This window comes from Mustela putorius, unplaced genomic scaffold (assembly GCF_011764305.1).
Source record: "Mustela putorius furo isolate JIRA1106 unplaced genomic scaffold, ASM1176430v1.1 tig00003962_pilon_pilon_pilon, whole genome shotgun sequence".
Taxonomy (NCBI): Eukaryota; Metazoa; Chordata; class Mammalia; order Carnivora; family Mustelidae; genus Mustela; species Mustela putorius.
In genome coordinates, this window is record NW_025422106.1 from 21845962 (window position 1) to 21859916 (window position 13955).

The 13955-nt window shown below is 38.6% G+C and overlaps 1 protein-coding gene across 7 annotated transcripts in view; it reads right to left on the bottom strand.

The window, feature by feature from the left end:
* Positions 1-13955, bottom strand: part of SSH2 (slingshot protein phosphatase 2) — a 248908-nt gene that overhangs the window by 95668 nt on the left and 139285 nt on the right. Inside the window, exons 1-2 of one of the 7 annotated variants that reach the window (XM_045070258.1) lie at positions 1467-1859; positions 1127-1253 (exon numbers count right to left, since the gene is read on the bottom strand). The exons of 3 other annotated variants lie outside the window; for them this stretch is intronic. Coding sequence is in view for 2 of the 4 variants with exons in the window: in XM_004746926.3 (XP_004746983.1) it covers positions 6270-6397 (128 nt within the window). In the remaining 2 variants the exon portion in view is untranslated. Of the gene's footprint in view, positions 1-1126; positions 1860-6269; positions 6738-13955 lie in introns of those variants that run through there. 3 more of the 7 variants (XM_004746926.3, XM_045070257.1, XM_045070259.1) reach the window with 3 other exon arrangements.

Sequence of the window (13955 nt, forward strand, 5' to 3'; positions counted from 1 at the left end):
AAAAGCATTTAATGTAATTTAATAACTATGCATAAAAATGTTTGATTGGGTATACACTTGACCCTTGAACAGTGTAGGGGTCAGGGGAACCAAGCCCCTAGGAAGTAAAAAATCTGCAAATAACTTCTGACTCTTCAAAAACTTAGGAGTCTACTATTGACCAGAATTCTGCCTTACGAATAACAAACAGTTGATAATACATATATTTTTTAAAGATTTTATGTATTTATTTGAGAGTGAGAGAATGCACAAGGGGACAGAGGGGCAGAGGAAGAACCAGATGCCCCATTGAGCAGGGAGCCCCACGTAGGGCTCTATCCCACACCCCAGGATCACCACCTGAGCCGAAGGCTGACACTTAACCAAGGAAGCTACCCAGATGCCCCAATACATATTTTGTACATGTATTATACTGTATTCTTACAATAAAGTAATCTAGAAAAGAAATTATTAAGAAAATCTTAAGGGAGAGAAAATACATTTGAAGTACTGATTATTAGGAAAAAAAAAACCCATTTATAAGTGGACCCACATAGATAAAACCCATGTCGTTCAAGGGTCAACTACAGTAGGAAATGTTGTCTGCTTGATAAATGGTCTATGCCAGAACCTACAGCACACAATACACCTATTTACAAAACATAAAAAACATTCCTTGTACAATGGAAAACAAGGTAAGACCATAAGTATTGGCACTACTTAACATTACATTAGACCCCAGCCAAAGCAATGAGTTTATAAACATTCAGGCAAAACTCATTTACAGATGACATAATCATCTATCCAAAAAAGTGAAGAAAATCAATTTAAAAATCTCCCGGATATTAGGATCATGCAAGAGTTCAGCAAGGTGGTCTGATACAAAAGCAAATATAAAAAGAAATAGGGGCACCTTGGTGGCTCAGGGTCCCAGGATTTTATTACATAAAAATTAAAAACTTTTACAACAAGGTGCAAAGTTAAAAGATACACAATAAGCTGGCAGAAAGTATTTTTGCCATATATTCAGGACATACAGAGTACACAAAAAAGAAACGAATACCAACAGAAAAAAAATGGTCCTAAGTACAAACATATAAATAAGAAAATGAAAAAGACTAATAAAAAATATAAAATATACTTAAACCTTGTAAATAGAGAAATATTTAAGAGCAGAGGTCCCGGAGTCAGACTGCTTGTGCTTGCATCCTGGTTGTATTATCTTAGACAAGTTACTCAACATCTCTGTGCCTCCCATCTGTAACTGAGTGTATCTAACTCATAAGAAGAAAGAATTAGACAATATGAACAGTATTCAAAATAATGCCTGGTACACAGTAAGAGTTTAATAAAAAATTGCTATTTAATATTATTATTAATATTATAGGGTTGGCGAAGGTATATTCTTACAGCTGTTAAGAGCAAATTGGCAAAGCCTTTTTAGAAGGCAGTTTGCAGTATGCATCAAATTTTTAATATATACATACCATCAGACCCAGAAATTCCACTGCTAGAAATTTATCTAAAGAAATGTTCCCATATGTATACGAAGATATCAGCACAGTGTAGAACTGCAGAAGCTCTGTATGTGGAGACAGGAAATGCTGGTTCTAGTTTCAGTTCTACCAATAACAAATCATAACTGCTATGCAAAAAATCACTTCACCATTTCAATTTTGTTAGTTTATTACTCCACAAAATGTGGGATGATGACTTGCCCAATCTGCCTCAGAGGAATACTTTAAGGATGTGGTTCTCAAAGTATAGTTAGTTCCTGGACCAGCATCATCTAGGAATTTGTTAGAAATGCAAATTATCCATCCCACCGAAGACCTACTGAATCAGAAACTCTGGGGGTATGGGCAGCAATCTGTGGTTTTTTTGTTTTTGTTTTTTTGGTTTTTTTTTGGGGGGGGTGGTGGTGGAGAGGAGCAGAGGAAGAGTAAGAGAGAGAATCTTAAGCAAGGTCCAGGCCCAGGCGCACATAGGGCTTGAACTCACCACTCTGAGAACATGACCTGAGCAGAAATCAAGAATCAGATGGTTAACCGACCAAGCTACCCAGGTGCCCAGGCAGCAATTTGTGTTTTAATAAGTTGTCTACGTGACTCTAATACAAGCTTAAGTTCAGAAATGAGCACTTATGAAGTCACTTGAATAACTACAGAGCAGAATGGAAAGAGTACTAGTAATAATACTACTTGACACAAAATTAAAATAGTTTCCACCTTTCAGTTTTACAAAAAGTTATGTTTTGGTTAATCATCTGGATATGTTCCTGGTGCTAAGCTTGAGCTTTAAAAAGCCTTGATATGAATCTAGGAAATCAAGCTCTTATATGAAATCCAGTAATAAATACAAGTATTTTAGGTCAAGGATAAAAAGTTCAACGTAACCTGTTTAACGAATCAAGCAATGGCCCAAGCACTTAAATTCTAAGATTTCTGATCAGAGGTTGTCATAATGGGAACACTGTTTTAATGTTAGCCTATGCCAGCATTTTATCTAATAATTCTTGATCTTTCTTTGAACTTTGTAGGACACAAAAATAGCCACCTATTTGATAAGCTGCTTGGCATATACCAATCACTAGAAGGCCCCTTGCTTAGCGGCCATTTCTCAGGGACTGAATGCTGGCTCTCTAAAAACAAGACAGGCTGTCACATTTTTCAGAAATTCTGATTTCTATTTTATTAGAAAGTATGTGTATATATTCTTAAAGGGTATGGAACTTTTCATGATTATTTGAGTAGTCTGATCTAAGACCCCTGAAATTTGTTTACATGATGCTCTGGGCTGGTCGCATATTTTTTTCTAGTAGGACTTAAATTTATGACAGTAACTATTCTTAGTTTCTGGAGTGACTTTAATCACTTCTTAATGTCCTTCATTGATACTTCAAAATTAACTCCATATTTGGTGAGTTTTATGCAATGACAAAGAGAGTCCATAATCTAATAATGATGATATAATCTCCAATAAAATACAGGAACACCCCGCTATTCTCTAATTTCATCTATATATAAAGCAGTTGAAAGTCCAGAAATTAGAGTGAGACTGTGAAATCACCAAATAGGTGTCTAAACACCACATTCTAAAGGTCATGAACTTTCTCCAAAGGAGAGCCCCCTAGAATCTTACTCTACTACTCCAGCCTTTTTCCTTTGACAGAGATCTCATAGGATTTGTTACTTGGTTTCTAAACCCACAGCAAATATGAGGTAGCAAATGAGAATAAAATAAGTTCTTATGAGTGGGTTCTCAGCAGTGACAAGAGAAACATCTGGTTAAGACTAGTCATGTGTCAAGGTACCCCCTTCTGCAAACATCCACTTAAATTTTTTTTTGAGTCAGTCTTCACTTAGGATCCAAAATCTTAAATCTTTTAGTTGCTCCCACCAGTTGCTGCTATTTATATATCTGGCATGACAGGGATATGCTCACACCAGTTGAGCTTTACAGTAGCAAGCCTTAGAAATAATACTTCCTTTTAGGAAAGAGATTAACTTTTTATAAGATTGCCTTACTTTCAGAATCTTGTTTTAAAAATATATTTATCTGCATAACATTTTCAAACAATCTCAAGGTGTTTACTGACTTCCTAAAGCCAATCCATAAAACTATGGGTGACCATGGACCCTAAATTAAAAACTTTTGCATTATGTACCCCAAATGCATGTTTTAACAAAATTTTTGGTTTTATTTTTATCAGAATTATCCCTAAAGGTTTTTAAATAATGATGAACTCAGTGACACTATAAATGCAAAATAAAAATGATGGCTAACTTAATATTAATGGATACATTTTAGAAGTGAAATTTGGATATTAAGTCTCTTAAGAAAAAAATAAGTGGCAAAAGACAAAAACGAAGGAGAAATAGTTTGCAAATTCTTTAAAAGATTGTCTACCTTAGCAAATCTTAGTGTAGCAAATACGGTTTTCACTAAGTGAAAATGTCAGCAGTTAAGGGCATTTCCTAAGATTAAGTCTCAAAAGTGGCCTTGCAACTACTAAGAATATAATTTTTACAGTGGTTGAGAGCACCAGTGTGGGAAAGAGATCTGGATTTTCTAAGGAGAGTTTTGTCATTTACTAGCTATATGGCCATAAGCAATTACTTAACTTCTCTAAGTCTCAGTTTCATCATCTAAATAAACATAAAGTTGCTGTTATGATTAAATGAGACAATATACATTAAACTCTTTGCACGGTGACAAGCAGTCAACAAACGGAAGCTATTAGTTATTATTTAATTTCAGTTAACTCATTTTTTTGTGCAAGGATTTACAGTTTGCAAAGTGTTACTGGCACATAAGATCTCTTATGATCCCCTAGGGTAGGAATCTCATTTTATAGTGAAAGAAACTGAAATCAAATGATTTACCCAAAGACAGTAATTAGTAGGTAAAGAAATTTGGGCTTAATTTGATTCTACTAGGAACTAAAATTCAAAATTCCTTTTCCTCCCAAAAGCTTAGAAGCTCTCTGCCTTTTAAATTGTTTAATCCTTTTTAAAATTGCAGTTAAATATACACAACATAAAATTTTCCATTTTAACCAATTTAAAGAGCCTTTAAATATAGTCACATCGTTGTGCCACCTTCATCACCATCCATCCTCAGAACTTTTTCTTCTTTCTGAAATGAAATTCAATCTATTAAACACAAACTTCTCATTTCCCCTCCCCCAACTCCTGGGTATTACTTGAGGTACCTCATATAAGGGGAATCACACAATATTAGTCCTTTGTCACTGATTTACTTCACTTAGAATAATGTCTTCAAAATTCATCCTTATTGTAGCATTTGTCAGGATTTCCTTCCTTTTTAAGGCTGACTAATAGTTGTATTACATATACTGTTTTATTGTACCCATTTATCTACTGATAGACATGGGGGTTGCTCCCACTATGTTTTTTTTTTAGTTTATAAAGTTATTGTTAACACTATTATTTTGATATTGGTTATCCAGTTTCAGATTACTCCCTCCTTTCCTTCTCTTCTACTCCTTTTTTTTTTTTAAAGAAAAAAAGTGCAAGTAAGTGACTGGTTTAATTCTGTGGAGTTTACATTCACAGGAATAAAACCACTTTTGTGTGGCTATTTTTTGTAGGAGCTCTACCACGAATCAACACAAAGGAAAAAAGCTGAAACAAGTGAATTTAATTTGATTTGGTGGAAGAGCAAACCATTAATTAAAACAATAAATCAGATGTAAGGTTATTTATAAATCACTTAACATGATAATCTTGGCACCTTTAATAAGAGATAATAGAAAGTTTCTGTTGTTGGACATTAAAAAAAAGTTTTTCAGGGTTGACCTGGGAAGAACCGAGAAGCGCTGCTTAAGTACTGGTAATCTGGGAAAACCTCAGTAGCGGACTCTCCAGGAGCCACTCGGGAGTGAGTACTAATACATTAAAAAGACCAAACTGCTGCTACCTAAAGTAACCCTAAACCACTCCACTGGTTTAAGGATGCAGCTTGAATAGATGGGAGTTCCTCTACTTTGCGCTTTATAACCGTGAGGCGAGATTAATCACAAGCTTCAGCACACACTTCTCAAAAATAGCTAAACCACAATGGAAGGGAAGGACAACAACTCCAAGAGACTTCAAAAACAGCGACGATTTAAAGATGCGTTGAATCTTCCACTTCCGTGAATGAAGGCGTGCAAGCAGACTTGTACTACAACAGGGGTAGACTAAAAGTAAAACAGCCGAACTACTGAAATCCAATTTTCTGAAATAATTCCAGACTACAACCAGCGGGAGTGAAGAATGGACAGACTTCCTTTGTGTTAGCGGCTTGCAACAGAAACCTACAGTCACACGCAAACTTATTTCAAACAACGACAAAAAAACCCCAAACAACAAACACGGGAGCTTGATCACACCAGGACCCGAATGGGAGTCCAAGCGTTTCCGGGCGGCGTTTCAGGAGCTACAGACGGCCCTCCACCCCTGAAGTCTCCAGCTCGACTGTCACTCGGTCACCACAGACAACTTCCCAGGGACGACTACACTTTCAGATTCCCTCAAAAAGTTTACCAGAAATTCTCGCAAATGGCTGTTCAATCCGCCCAACCCCCCGGGACACGTTCTGCCTCTAAGAATTACCCCACACCTCCACCCCACTATACCCCCGGACACTTCGAAACCGCTAAGCCCGCAGGGTGCGATTTCGTCCTCGCTTGTTTGCTTGCTCCCCAGGATGCTGGGGAAAGCGGCTGCTGAAAAGCAAACTTTCCCTGCTTTAGTGGAGGGCGGGAGGGCGCGCGGCGCACTCACAGTTGGTTGATGGCATTCTGCGAGATGACCGCGTTGGCGGAGAAGTAAGGGATCATGTCGGGGCCACCGAGGCTGCAGGTGCAGGCGGGGGACGCCTTCCTCTCGCGGGCCAACGTGCTCAGGGTCATGGAGCCAGCTCAAGGCGCCCAGCTCCACATCCTGGCCCCCGCCTGGCTCCGGCAAAAGACGCTCGCGCTGGGCTCCGTCGGGCCAGACGCGCGGGCAGCCCGGGCTCCCCGCGTCCAAACTGGGCCCTCCGGGTCGCGCGGAGGCAGTCGCCGCAGCCCTAGGGCTCGGCTTTGGAGTCTCCGAGGCTGGGCGCCGCCTGCAGCCTGCCCCAACCCGCGTCCGGGGCGGGGCGCTGCAGCGGGCCAGCCCAGAGGGCGGGGAGAGTCGCAGGAGCCCAAAGGGTCGGCCCTTTGGGTGCTCCGCCCTTAAGCTCAGGGCACCCACCAGATACTGCTACGTGCACCTCTGTTGTGGGGAAGGGTGGGCACCAAGACGTTTGCGTGAAGGACTGAAGCGAGCCTGGGGTGGGCAAAAAAGGCCAGCGTTTCTTGGGAATGTTTCCGTAAGAAAGGTCCTGCTTCTTGAACGACTCTACACATTGAAACCCCATTTTTCAACTGTTCTTAAAACTTCCAAAGGCCGTTCATTCACAAATGTAACGAATACTTACCAACGGTTTTCAATGTACTAAGGCCAGAGAAATTCAGAGATAAGCTTTTTTTGTTTTGTTTTGTTTTGTTTTTATAAGAGAGGGGATGGGAGGAGAAGAATGAGAGAGAATCCCAAGCAAGCTCCGCCCCAGTGGGGAGCCGGATTCAGGGCTCATCTCACGACCCTGAGATCATGATCTGCTCCAAAATCAAGAGTGGGAGGCTTAACTCAAAGAGCCACCGACGGGGTCTCTGGTTTTGTTTTGTTTTTTGAAGCAAAACAGCTTAAGTTATGATGGGGAAAAATCCTATTTACATTGTCCATAACATCTACTGACCCTTGTAAATAAATTTATAAAGGACTTTCCCAACGATTCTCCAAACCAAGGATTCACAGCCTTAGCTACACATAGGAATCACTTGTGGGGATTTTAAACACCCTAATGCCTGGTTGCACCCCAGACCAATCAAATCAGAATCTCTTGAGTTTGAGATCTTAGACATCAATATTTTTCAAAGTTCCCTGGGTGACTGCAATGTACGGCCATGGTTGATTATTATTGTGCCAAACGATCTAGGAGAGAGAGACAGGCTAGAGAGTATATCCGCACTTTACAGATGTAGAAATAAATATCCAGGGTCCAGCCAGATGACCTCACTTGTAAGTGACATCACTAGATATGAACCCCAGTTTTATGACTTGTTTTAGGTGGGGCTTTTCCTACCAAGCCCTATACCCTGATACTTTCATGAGATTAAGCTTTATCATGTTCCTAACAACTCACTGAACAATGCCTTTCACCTGACCAGGAACTAGCTCTTCATAAAATCTTCAGAAAATCTCTTCTGTCTCTCCTGCATCCTATACAGTGGCTACAAAACGGGTAGGCATGCAGCAGGTACTCAGTAAAAGTCGGTTCCCTCATCTCTTGCCCTTCCAGTCTCATCAGACCAAAAATTTTTAGGCATGTGCATTTTATGGTTTTCTGAATACCTGACTAAATTATATATCAATAACTGTCTTTGGACCTAGAGCCAGAATTAGTAATAATTTTTAAAAATGACTTCACTATCCTATTATAAGACAAGAGACTAAAATTAGAAACAAGTCACTTTAAGACTCAACATATGTTAGAATCAAGAAGAAACAAGTCTTTGTTTTAGATAAATTTTCAGATCTCTTTTCCTTTTGGGAAATTTGGCAATTTTCTAAATACTAGAAAGGAAATAATCAATCTAAATTATACATTAAAAAAAAATTTTTTTTTAAAGATTTTATTTATTTGACAGAGAGAGATCACAAGTAGGCAGAGAGGCAGGCAGATAGAGGGTGAGAGAAGGAAGCAGGCTCCCTGCTCAGCAGAGAGCCCGATGTGGGACTCGATCCCAGGACCCTGAGATCATGACCTGAGCCGAATGCATCGGCCCAACCCACTGAGCCACCTAGGTGCCCCTAAATTATACATTTTATGCCTAAAACCAGAAACTCTTTTGTTAGTTTATCGTTCCATAAAACTTAAAGTTGTTGCCAAGGCACTAAGAGATTTGAAATATTGCAAACTCATGCTGGAAATAGGGTTCTAAGTTTCCTACAGATCTGGTAACAGGAAAGAACCATTGGCAAGTGAAGAGTTAATGAAAGGTCTGGAGTCCAGTGCATCATCATCTTCATCCATCTCTAGTAAGGAAAGTGTTTGACAGATTTATTCAGGCTGTGTCAGCAGGCACCCAAATGGCAGTGTAAGAAAAAATCTGCTGATACACCCCAAAATAAATTGCTTTAAATATCTGGCAAACTTGCCAGTTTGAAACTTCTTCCAGGCTGTAATTTATTACAGCCTCCAGGCAATGATCAAAAAAAGGCAGCAGGCTGTTTAGAAGAGCACTGTTAAAGTGAGTCCAGTTCCTTTTATGACAGCAGAGATGGGATTTTATTGAAGTCAGTACTAAATGATGCTGTTTATGAAAATGATGGAATGGTAATAATCATCTATATCTGTCTGAAAAAGAAGTCAGCAGGAAATGTATCTTACTCAATTCGCACTTAATATCTCTGGCATTTACAAAACGCTAAAGATAAGGATTTCATAAATATGTATATTTGTCTTTTATAGATAGGTTCCTATAGTGACACCCCAGAAGTGCATAGTCTTTTGTTTCCCCTCAAAAGACCTCTGCCAGTGCCTGTTCAGCGGAGTCTATTTTAACACCCCATCCAGGCCTTTTCAAAAGCTTTCAAAGTTAAATTCTCGCTTTGAACTGTAAGATAGGAAATTGGGAAAGTGCTAGAACGTGCCTCATAATTTTTTTTTTTTTAAGAAAAAAACTAAATCATCTTTGCAAACTGGGGTACTTTTAAGGGAACAGTTCTTTCTGCTACTGTCTTAAAAAAGCTGAACAAATTCCCTTTCTTTTCATGATCTGCAGAGTGTCAAAATGTCAATCAATTTAGTTTCAGCTCAATTTAATCCTTTACTCTCCACTGTCAGGAAACAAGGCTCTAGGGAGCAAACTCTCTGTACCCAAGCATCTAGGAATTCAAAAATGATTCCAAATTAGACTGAGCAACATGAAATAAACTAAGCTATTTTTCTACTCCACATGAAGTCAGAAGGGGTTTTTAAAAATCTGCACAAAGGCCCCGAAGAAAAATTGCTGCGTATCTTCATACTCTTGCTTGAGTTAGAAGATTTAAAATACATTTTGTCATGTCATTTAATGACCATTTCAAGGCTCAGAAATATGAATATTTTAGTTTTTTAAAGATTTTATTTTTTTAGATTTTATTTACTTATTTGACAAACAGAGATCACAAGTAGGCAGAGAGGCAGGCAGAGAGAGATAGAGAGAGGAGGAAGCAGGCTTCCCGGTGAGCTGAGAGCCCAATGCGGGGCTCGATCCCAGGACCCTGGGACCATGACCCGAGCCGAAGGCAGAGGCTTTAACCCACTGAGCCACCCACGCACCCCAGAAATATGAATATTTAAAATGTTATTTTGGCTCTTCACAGCATTAGTTATGACCAAATTAAGTTTTTATAGAATTATATGTTAAAAATATTAGATGCTTTTAATTGCACTACTGGGTATTTACCCTAAAGATACAAACATAGTGATCCAAAGGGGCACGTGCACCTGAATGTTTATAGCAGCAATGTCCACAATAGCCAAACTATGGAAAGAACCTAGATGTCCATCAACAGATGAATGGATAAAGAAGATGTGGTATATATATACAATGGAATACTATGCAGCCATTAAAAGAAACGAAATCTTGCCATTTGTGATGACATGGATGGAACTAGAGGGTATTATGCTTAGCAAAATTAAGTCAATCAGAGAACGACAACTATCTTAAGATCTCCCTGATATGAGGAAGTAGAGATGCAACGTGGAGGGTTTGGGGGGTAGGAAAAGAATAAATGAAACAAGATGGGATCAGGAGGGAGACAAACCATAAGAGACACTTACTGTCACAAAACTAACTGAGGGTGAGGGGGGGATAGGGAGAGAGTGGTGGGGTTATGGACATTGGGGAGGATATGTGATATGGTGAGTGCTGTGACGTGTGTAAACCTGGCGATTCACAGACCTGTACCCCTGGGGCTAATAATACATTATATGTTTATAAAATATTTAAAAAAATTAAAAAAAATTAGATGCTTTTAATAGATGTCCCTTGTATCCATAAGGTGCATCCGTCACTATGTCTTCATGTCTCTCCTTAAGGTGTGAACATTGTAAACCAGGGACTTACTTGCTGACCAACTGGAATTCCAGGACAGACAGGAAAGTGCCCTTAAATATGAAGGAAGTGGGCATGTTTTTGCTGCTGAACAAAATTTCAACCTGGGTGGATCACTTGAATGGAAGGTAGCTAATGAGCTAAAAAGTGATTGTGTTAAACTGCCAAAAGCAGATTAGAAACCAGAGGACCTAAGCTCTAGTTCTAACATGCCATTTACTAAACTAAGATTTTGGCTAAGTCATTGATTTTCTTTCTTTCTTTTTTTAAAAAGATTTTATTTATTTATCTATCTATCTATCTATCTATCTATTTATTTATTTGAGAGAGACTGAGAGAATGCACACAAGCAGGGGGAAGGGCAGAGGGAGAGGCAGGCTCCCTACTGAGCAGGGAACCCTGATATAGGACTTGATCCCAGGACCCTGAGATCATGACCTGAGCTCCTGGCAGACCCTTAACGACTGAGCCACCCAGGTGTCCCTAAGTCATTGATTTTTATTTGTAAAGTGGGATAATAAAACACCAAGGAAGGTCCCTAAATCTATTTTTGTTAAAGTCAGGCACTTAGGAAAGGAATTTCCTTCAACTTAGAAATCCTGAAAACTGCATTTAATTTACTTAAGATAAACAGTCATTTAGTTCAAAGCCGTAGAGTCGAACAGTTAAAAATCCTAACTTTGGTTTATATAGAAAACCGAATATTACTCAGCCATAAAAAAGAATGAAATCTTGCCATTTGCAATAACATGGACAGACCTACAGGTATAGTGCTGAGTGAAATCAGTCAGTCAGAGAGAGAGAAATATCAATGGTTTCATTCATATGTGGAAGTTAAGAAACAAAATAAATGAACAAAGAAAAAAAGAGACAAACAGAAAAACTGGACTCTTAAATACAGAGAATTGGTGGTTGCCAGAAAGGAGGTGGGGGGGGGTGGTGAGTGAAATAGATAAAGAGGTTTATAGTACACTCATCTTAATGAACACTGAGAAATGTATAGAATTGTTGAATTATGATATTGTATACCTGAAACTAATATAAAGCTGTATGTTAATTATATTTGAAAAAAAATCCTAGCCTTGGAATTACTAGGCTGGGTTTGAATCTTAGTGTCACCATTAACTGTGAACTTTGGATAGTCGCTTAATCTGTGGTTTATTATTAGTACCAAATTTATGAAGTTACTATGAGGAATAAGTTAATAGACCGAAAGTACTTAGAAAGAGTGTATGGCACAAAAATATATACTTGCGACTTAATGGCTCAGTTCAACAGAGTTTAGAGAAAAGTTGGGGAGACTGACCTTCAGAAATAAAATCAGAAAGTTGGGAGTCTCCAAAGAAGTATCTTAGATCAGAGTGCATGACTGTAATAAATGTATTAATTAATCAGATTTTGGTTTTTTAAGTAATCTCTACACCCAAAGTGGGACTTGTACTCACAACCCCGAGATCGAGTCACATGTTCCTACCAAGTAAACCAGCCAGGTGCCCTTAAATCTTTTGATTTTAATTGTTTTCTGCTTCTCTAACTCCTCCAACTCATCTTTTTTTTTTTTTTTTTTCATTCATCTTATCTTTTGACTGTTTCTTTGAGGTAAAAACTCCTAATAGGGAAAATAAACCCATGTGTCTTTCTTCAGGTCATTAATAGCTAAGTGCATATATGTTTGTGTGTATGCCGGGGGTGGGCAAGGGCCTTTGTCTGGCAACCCTGAAGTAAAGTTGACTGTACATTTTAATGCATTTGTTGAAGAAGTTAAGATGTTGACTAGAAATAATATTCCATGCTCTTTCCACCAATCTGAAAAGCAGCCAAAGCAGGCAACATTGAAATGTCAATGAGTCTGAAAGCAGAAGTTCTAGATTCTATGGGCATATTATCTATGGGCAAATTTTAATCTGTTCCAGCCTCAGTTTCTTTCTTTAAAATTTATTTATTTATTTGACAGACAGAGATCACAATTAGGCAGAGAGGCAGGCAGAGAGAGAGAGAGGAGGAAGCAGGCTCCTTGCTGAGCAGAGAGCCGGATACAGGGCTCAATTCCAGAACCCTGGGATCATGACCCCAGCCAAAGGCAGAGGTTTTAACCCACTACACCACCCAGATGCCCGCTCAGTTTCTTTAATTTTCAAGAGGGGATAGTATCGTTTACCTCACAGTTTTAGTTTTACATAAGTGCTTTTTGAACAATACAGTGTGAAATTCTCATTATTACCATTCATAAATCGGCCAATCAGCTTCCAGTAACAGAAAGCTAGTTGTATTTGTTGTATTTGGGATGAGAAGTTGATGAATGAATAGAAATTAAAATACATACAAACTTCCCTAATGTACTATTCCCATTCATCCAGGAAGTATTCACCATTATTGTTTGTCAGGCAATTACTTATATTGACTTAATATTGGATTTTGTAGTAATGTGAGATCTGTAGTATCTATTGGATTTTTTGTATTTTCAAGCTCTTATTATTACTTAAAGATTTTATTTATTTATTTGAGAGAGAGAGACAGCAAGAATGCACAAGCAGGGGGAATGGCAGAGGGAGAGGGAGAAGCAGGCTCCCCGCTGAGCAGGGAGCCTGTCAAGGGACTCAATCCTAGGGCAGTCATGACCTGAGCCGAAGGCAGATGCTTAACCAGCTGAGCCATCCAGGCGCCCCTGTATTTACAAGCTTTTAAATAATAGTATTAACTTATATAACTTTATTTTAAAAATACTTAGTCATAAGAAAATATGACTATATCTGCCTATTTGATTTTTTATGTTTTCTCCAAGGGCATAATCTACAGAAATAAATAGTAAATTAATCCCCTGAGTGTTAGAAGGGAGAAAACCAACACTTTAAAGAGTTACAAAACAAAAAGCCTGTTACCTGGAGTAGCACAACATTCTGTCTCCTGTTAATCTGTAAAAGGCTAGGATAAAACTCTCAAGATAATACATCCAAGTTGCTAACTTGTTGCCCAGACAGCACCAAGAGTTATCTCACTACACTTAGTCAAAGGCACTCTTCATACAATACAATAAACCAAACTCTGTAAACAAAGGCTCTTAAAAGCAATCCTTTTGTAATCACCATGTGGCTAATAGCTTTATTTAAAAGAGTATCAGACAATAGTTTTAAACACTGGATAGAACAATGACACTGAACCCTTGTAGTCCTTTCCATGGAACTTTCCACCATAAGCGCAATGGGACATACTGAAAAGATCTGCATATCAACTCCACGAGAGGCAATCTCTAAGGCATTCATCCCCCATGGTCTTAAGCACCATA